Source organism: Camelus ferus, chromosome 16 (genome assembly GCF_009834535.1).
Source record: "Camelus ferus isolate YT-003-E chromosome 16, BCGSAC_Cfer_1.0, whole genome shotgun sequence".
NCBI lineage: Eukaryota > Metazoa > Chordata > Mammalia > Artiodactyla > Camelidae > Camelus > Camelus ferus.
Genome location: NC_045711.1, coordinates 35028256 through 35035763, shown reverse-complemented (window position 1 = coordinate 35035763; position 7508 = coordinate 35028256). Strand labels below are relative to the sequence as shown.

Genomic DNA, 7508 nt, shown 5'->3' with positions numbered 1-7508 from the left:
TTTAAACTTCCCAACTCTTTGTGGACTGTGAGCACTAAAGATGAAATCCTTTGACGTAAGAGTGTTTGCATGAGTTTTAAATATCAAGGTATATAGCTCATTAAAGCCATCAACAGTGTAACATGAAATCCTTAAAAAGAATTTCCTGACTTTCCTTCATGATTTTGGTGAATTATGTATGTGAGCTGGTGGAGGTCAGATGATGTGGGAAGTTGGGAGGCAAGGTGAGAAGGAGAGATAAGTTTGGGAAAAGTTGGTTCAATTAGGGCACCAACATTGGAGCTCATGGTGCCTGAGAAGGACTGTTCTAAGCATCCTAGAAGTCAGCTATTTTGTGGGGGAAATAGAACAGGTCCCTTGAGGTTTCCAAACAATGGTCTTCAGACCCATGCTGGGCTGTGATGAAGTTTTTGCTAGTTCTCATCAAAATGGGAAAAAGACAATATAATCAAGGTTTAAATTTTTTCCCCCACGGGACAAAATCTATTCCTTTGTATTATCCCACAAGTATGACTTTCCTTTAATTTGGTGCTAAAAATTGTCTTATGAAGAGAAACTGATAAAGGATAGTTGTTTTGATTAATACTTAGGCATTGAAATAAAAAGTTGGAAATCTTTCACAGTCTTAATGTTTTTCTTTGAGATTTTACTGGTCTGTGAAATCCAAAAGTCTGGGAATCATTGAATAGTCAAATCACTCATTTTATAGCTGAAGGAGTTATGAGTGGCTCAAGATAAAACCCCAGTTTAGTCAGACAGGACTGATGGTGGCTCTGTGCAGGGCATTCCTCCAACTGTCCCTTTTCTGTCTTTGCAGTGTCCTTAAGCAGGTTTTACTCCACATCAGCACCTTCCAAGCAAAGCAGATCCTATCCAGGGAAGCTCTTTTAATCATCTAGATTCTAGCCTATTGTCCCAAAGTACCCCCAAGTCACTGGCACCTGGCACCGTTTCTCCCCTCCCCTCCACTACCTTCTCCACCTCAATATACCAGACCCTTAGCCCCACCCATGACCTACTTCTGAGCTTTCTTACTTCAAAAATAGTTGGCTTTGGAGAAATTACTTAGATCCTCATACTGTTTCAAATCAATAATTCTAGATTTTATTACCATTGTATTCATTGTATGTATCTATTCCTTGTCTGCATTATGCATGTGTGTCTCTGCTTCCCCAGCTGGAGTATGAATGCCTCATGAACAATGGTTATGCTTTCTCTTCTAGTCCTTAGCACACTCCTACTCTATTAGGTACTCAAAGACATGTGGAATTAATAATGAATAAATTAACACAGTCTTTGCACATGGAATGCTTTAATAATTCCAAAAATATAGAAACTTCTTCATTACAGTCTTCTTGGTTTGCAAATGACAATCAGGGAACCAGGGGCCTGGGCCTGGGCCTGGATGGGAACAAGGACAAAGTCCTAGAACCCATTTATTTCTGGGTCTCTGGTCAGTTTTATTTGTAAATGGGAAAGGAAGAAAATAACAGGAAGTGGAGGCAAGAGGAAGAAGAAATGAAGAATTCCAAAGTGAGGAGAGGAATTCTGGAGTGACTCCACTACAGGCCTGTCCCCTGCCTCATCCCAGGTGGCATCCTGTCATCCAGTAGGAGAGTGGCCGGCCCTCACAGTGCAGCCTCCATTTTACCCTGAGGAGAGAAAAGCCTGGTTCTTGCTTCCACCTGACCAGCTGCTTCCCCGCCCATGTGACCCGGAACTTAGTGAGGCTTCCACGCAGAGCGACCCCCAGCATCCCCTTCATTCCCAGCAGTCTAATCTGTCCTCCTTCGGCCCCTCTGATTCTTCCTTTCAATGCCCTTATCTGTGTTGTTTGCCCTCTTCCCCCATTCAGTTTGCTTCCACATTTCTTATTTTTTTTTTTAATAGATGTACTGAGGATTGAATGCAGGACCTCCTGCATGCTAAGTATGCACTGTACCACTGAGCTCTTACCCTCCCAGGCTTTTAAAATTTTATTATTATAATTATTTTTTGCTTCCACATTTTCAAATCCTTATCTCCCTCTGAAGGAGAAGAGCACTGTGTTACAGGGCTAAGAGTTACTAAAAATAATAATAATAAATTTAAAAAAATCCCAGGGGCAACCACTGACTTTCTCTCCATAATAGTCATCAATGCCCCTTCTTTTGCATGTGTTTTTAGAGAATGCAAGGCACTTAACTCCTTCCGTTTTTTCAGTTTCCCATAGAAGTGGCAATTGATATTAGTTATGTATCTAGTTTGAAGGTCAGAGAAGTTAAGTAACCATCCCAACGTCCACTGTTGGTAAGCTGACAGCTGGGGTGTCTGCCCAGCTGATGAACAACACACTTATCCTAGAAAATGTTGCAGCCAGTTATGGAGAGAGGGCCCTGTGGCAGCCAGGTTTCTATTACTTCACTGCTCCCAGGCCTACAGCTGATTGAGCCAAGTGGGGACACGGGGTCTGAGCTGAACCCATCAGATTCTGTACCTCAAGCACTGGGACTGGGACTGAGCCTAGCCAGGCTCTGTGTGGTTGCTTGGGACATTAGCCCATAGATTCAGGGAAGACATTGTCCTGTGGACGGCAGAGCAGAGAAAGCTGGTCTGCAGAGGAAGTCGTAAAGCAAATACAGCAAGAGAAGCAGAAACCTGCCAAGGAAAGCTTGCTGATGGTTTCCAGCCCTGCTTCTGTCCTCTTCCTGAGGCCCAACCTCACCCCTTGTGTGGGCTCAGTAAGACCCCTTGTCCTCTCAGAACAAACTCCTTCAGTTAGCGCAGGCGGTTCTGTTACTGCAGCCAAAAGAGTTTGGTTTAACACAGAATCAGAGGAAGAGCCAGAACCTGGCGTTCCAAGCCCTGCCACTAGCCCACATCTTTCTAGACTGTAGAAGACATCTAGGCCTGGCCTAGGGTCCCTTTCTCTGTCAGCACATCTTTCTTAAGACCCTGCCCACTAGCTTAGTCCCACAGAGTCCTCCTCACCAGTTCTTCATGCCCCCTGCTCTGGACACAATCTTTTTAGCACAGTTGATGATTGAGAGAAGGTTGGGGCTCAGCAGTTCTGAAAGGAAGAGGGAGAGTACTGGTGAGAGCACAGGGAACAGTCCCAAAGACTGAAGCTGTCACTGGCTCTCCCCGCACAGGCATGTGCCACCCGGAGGCTGAGTACTTCCAAATGGGGCGGGCCTCCCTCCTAGAGGCCCACTGGGGCATCCATACAATGGCTGCTGGAGGTTGGGGGGTGGCTGCGGGTGGGGGCAGGAGGGACAGGAAGCCTGAGATTTGGGCTGGTTTGTTACCATACTTCCTAGCCAGAGTAGATGGTGGTTCACCCCTAGGTTTGGAGGTTTCTAGGGAAAGCACAGGGACCACGGTAAAGTCATGCTTAAGGAGGGAGGCTCTTGAGGTGAACAAAGGAGGAGATAAGGGACAGAGTCATGGACCATGGAGCCTCCTGGATCAGCTCTGAGTGGGGAGTTTGCACTTGGCCTTTGGTTAGACTGTTAGCCAAAGACAGTACTGCTTGGTGGTGAGAGCTGAGCTTTCAGGGCTACCAGTTTGCCATTTGGCACTGGTTCTGTGAGCCTCAGTTTGCTCGTCTGTAAAGTGGGGATCATACTGCATGGCAGGTTGGATGAGATGAGCTATGCATGTAAAGTGCTGAGGACATAATCCACTCTCAATAAATGCTGGCTGCTGCTGCTGCTGCTCTACCGCTGCTGGCTGTGCAAGCCTATCTGGAGCCTGCGGAACACCATGGCAACTCCTACGGATGTGCGATTAGGGACACAAGTCAAACCCTCTGCTCAGTAAAGGGATTCACTGATTCCTTGAGCTACCCCAACAGGGGCCACTCCCAGGTTGTGCGTAGGAAGGGAAGTCCTGTACATAGAACCTGGTCACCTCTCTCACCTCTCCCACCCTGGGGCCCCCGCCAGACCTTGACAGTCCACGTGGCAAATGTTTTCCGTGTGACTCTGGTAATCGTTGCACCAGTAGTGACTGTTGATCTGGAAGATGCCGTAGTCAAAGCTGCCATCGGTATTTTCATCTACCTTTGTTATGTTGAAGGCACTTTCCGTGAAAGCCAGGCACAGCCCTTAGAACAGGGAGAAGAGGGTTTTTAGAGGGGGCTAAGCTGAGGGGGAAGGGAGATGCAGGAGGAAGGGAGATGAGGAACCGGAAGAAAGGAGCAAGTCCTTAGAGGCTAGATGGGGCTTGCGGGCTACAAACACCCATTAGCGTCTCCTCTCATCCTTCAGTCCATCCACCCACCCATCAGCACAACTGCCCATCCGTCCACCTGTCCATCCGTGCTTTCTGCCCTTAATGACCACCTACTGTGTGCCAGAAACTGTGCAAAGCCCAGGGAGGGACATTGAGCTGGATCAAATGGAGGTGCTGCCTTCAAGGCACCTATAGGATAAGAATGAAGCTTTGTGCCTAAAAAACCCACAAAGCAAGATGAAAGGAGAGAGTGCTGTGAGAGAGATGTGCACAAATTCTGGGCAGAAGGGAGATTTCTCTACCTTGGAGTAGGATAAAGCCTTTACACTGGCTGTTTCCTCTGTCTGGAATACTCTTCCCCCAGATGTTTGGGGGACCAGGTCCTTTACTCTATTCAGCACTGCTGTGTCACCTCCTCAGAGAGGCCTTCCTTGACTTCTTCTTCTAGAACATTGTCACCTATCACTCCTCCTGCTTTATTCTTCTGCATAGCATTTATCACCACCAGGAAGTCCTTCATATATTTGTATGTTTCTCTTTATTGCTCTCTCTCCCCCTAGAATGTGAACACTGTGAGGGAAGGGGCTGTGCTGATATCTATACCCCCAGTGTCTGAAAGAGTTCCTGGGACACACTAAGTGCTCACTTAATAATCATTGAACAAATACGCAATGCTGGGGAAGGCTTCTTGGAGAGGGCTGTTTTTTCAACTTGACTTGGGAAAACAAGTGACAGAAAAAGACAGCTGGCCACGTAGGGCATGACCGGGAGAGGAGGCGCGGTGGGGGTGGGGGTGGGAGGGATGGCACTCACAGTCACTCAGGGAGTAGCCCTCAAACCCATCCAAGTCCTCCTCATGCAGCACCTTGGCCAAGTCACAACGGCTGATGGGGCTGGCCTGCTTTATGGCCAGCAGGCAGCTGGCCAAGGAGACGAGCAGCAGGCCGGGCATCTCCGGCGGGGAGGAGGCGCAGTGGAGGGCGTGTGGTGGCGGGCCGGCGGGTCCCAGGGTCTCCCAGACTGCCTGCTGGTTTGCTCCGAGGGCCTGAGGAATATGGAGAGAGCAGCCAAATGTCCTCGCTCACTCACAGCTCTCCACCCGGCTGTTTTCAGCCTCTTTCCTCTCATGTTATTATTTTATAAATACTCTTTTATTGCAGAAAATCACAAACATTTACAAAAGGAGAAAGAATAGTGTCATGACCCTCCCAACCCCACACCCCACGTGACACGTGACTCTCCCTAAGGGGATGCCCTGCCTTGTGCAGCACATGGGGGCTGGTTATAGGTTCTGTTCTTTTTTTCCACTCAGAAGTGCATATCATAAAGCAAGTAAGAATTTTCTAGTTGTAGAAATAACCCTCACTTTCACTCTGTGTGTGTGTCAGATTAATTCAATTAAAGTGTACAATTCAATCATTTTCACAGAACTGTGCAACTAGCACCACAGTCAGTTTTAGAACATTTTCTGTGTATGTCTGTGTTTGTGTGTGTGTGTGTTTGTGTGTGTGTGTGTGTGTGTGTGTGTTTGTGTGTGTGTGTGTATCTTTCCCCTTAAACTAGACCCTGAGGGTTCCTCCACCCACCGGCTTCATGAGTCATGGCAGCTTCTGCTTGGACCAAATGGCTGCCCTGATGCCCTGTTTCCTCAGGGATGTTTCATTCTGTTTTCTAAGACTCACTCCATAGTGGCCTGTGCTTGTGACCATTCTTTTGCTTCTCTTTCCCACCCTAGAGTTGCCAGATTTAGCAAATAAAATTACAGGGTGTCCAGTTACATTAGAATTTCAGACAAACAACAAATACTTTTACAGTATAAACATGCCCTGTGCAACCATATTCTGCCCTGACTCAGTAGGTTCCTTCAGAAACAGGTTATCACTGAGCCTCGGAAAGCAGGGAGCCCCATCTCTGCCCGTGAAGTCCCTTCTTAGGGTTCTCTTAGGGAAGACAGTGGTTCTGGCAGGTGCACACCCACCCACCTTCCCTCTCCAAGCTTACCTCTCTCCTATCCTTCTCTGGCCCCAGTGGCCCCAGGTCCCAGTCAGCCCAGGGCTTTCAGTGAGAATCTGCAGAACAAAGGCGTTCCTGTAGGAGCCTCTTCTTCCTCAGGGACTACCCTTTAGCCCCGCCCCGCTCCCCCGCTCTCTGCTCTCCATTGTCTACAGTTGGCAGGAGTGCTGGGCCACCCCCACCTTCTGGAACCCCAGTTCTGTGATGTCATCACTCTCCTGGAAATACTCTGGTCTTTTTTTTTTAATTATTGCAGGGAAGAGGTAATTAGGTTTAGTTTTTCGATGGAGGTGCTGGGGATTGAACCCAGGACCTTGTGCATGCTAAGCATGCACTTGAGCTAAACCCTCTCCCCAGGAAATACTCTGGACTTAACCATGCAAACTGGCTCAGCCTTGAGGTCTACCCTACCTTCAGGCAGAAGTGGCAGATGGGCCTGGGGGGATTGCTGACACTGTGAGGCAGACCACCGGGTGGGACAGGGTAGAGAGTGCTGGCTGATCTGTCTGCCCCTCCATTCCCTTCTGAGAACAGGACTATCTGTGAGGCAACTCCTTCCCCCATGGGGTTTTAGTGGGGCTGTCAGTCACAGGGCCCTGCTCTCCATGTGACAGGGTATGCCCTGGCCGCAACCAGTATATCTTGACTTGAAATTAAGCAGAGCAGCTCAGATTCTTACAGGAAGCCTTGGGTGTAGGGCCAGAGGCCGACGGTTTGGAATCCTGTGGATACAGCCCATCTGAGAGACCAAGCCTCCTTGAAGAGGGAGCAGCATCCAGACAGAATTCCAGTCCCAGGGTTCACTCTTTCTGCAACCTAAACACACTCTGGTCCTTACTGCAACCTTGTGATTCTATAAAGGTCCCTTCCTGTGTAAACACATTAGAGTTGGGTTTCTGTCACTTGCAACCAAAGAGACCTGCCTAATAGAGTCAGCATGGGGCTAACCATCCTTGGAGTGGTGACCTGACAACCTGTTACCTCTCCATGAAGGCCACACATTCTAGTAACATAAGTCACCAAGGAAGTCTGTGAGATACTTCCACCAACTGCAACAAAAAGGAGGCAAGAGATAGTTTTGTTACTGATCCTCACCCCACCCTTTGAAATGGGTTGATAGGGTTTGACAGGAAGTAGGAAGAGCTTTCTAAGTGGGCAGTGCTGCCCTGTACCCTCCATCTCTGGACTGCCCTCCCCAGCAGGACAGCAACACATTACATCTTGGGATGTGAAGCCAGCAGGACTTGGGTGGAGGTAGAACCCTGGGAAGAGGGCATTCT

At 48.4% G+C, this 7508-nt stretch overlaps 1 protein-coding gene across 1 annotated transcript; it reads right to left on the bottom strand.

Moving 5' to 3' along the window:
- Nucleotides 1-1432: 1432 nt before the first annotated feature.
- LOC116656769 (lysozyme-like protein 6) lies at nt 1433-6325 on the bottom strand. The gene is made up of 5 exons (XM_032457188.1): nt 6217-6325; nt 5029-5260; nt 3929-4087; nt 2971-3049; nt 1433-1652 (listed from the first exon to the last, which is right to left on the bottom strand). The coding sequence occupies exons 2-5, from the start codon at nt 5165-5167 to the stop codon at nt 1583-1585; spliced, it is 447 nt and encodes a 148-aa protein (XP_032313079.1). The 5' UTR covers nt 5168-5260; nt 6217-6325; the 3' UTR covers nt 1433-1582.
- Nucleotides 6326-7508: the final 1183 nt, after the last annotated feature.

What these genes read in the sequence shown, in the direction of transcription:
- LOC116656769 (XM_032457188.1), bottom strand. Translation starts at nt 5,167, where the DNA reads ATGCCCGGCCTGCTGCTCGTCTCCTTGGCCAGCTGCCTGCTGGCCATA. An exon ending in GGGCTACTCCCTGAGTGACT is followed by an intron (nt 4,088 to 5,028) that starts GTGAGTGCCATC and finishes CCCTGTTCTAAG; the next exon opens with GGCTGTGCCTGGCTTTCACG. An exon ending in GCAGGGGGCATGAAGAACTG is followed by an intron (nt 1,653 to 2,970) that starts GTGAGGAGGACT and finishes TTCTCTCCTCAG; the next exon opens with GGTAAAATGGAGGCTGCACT.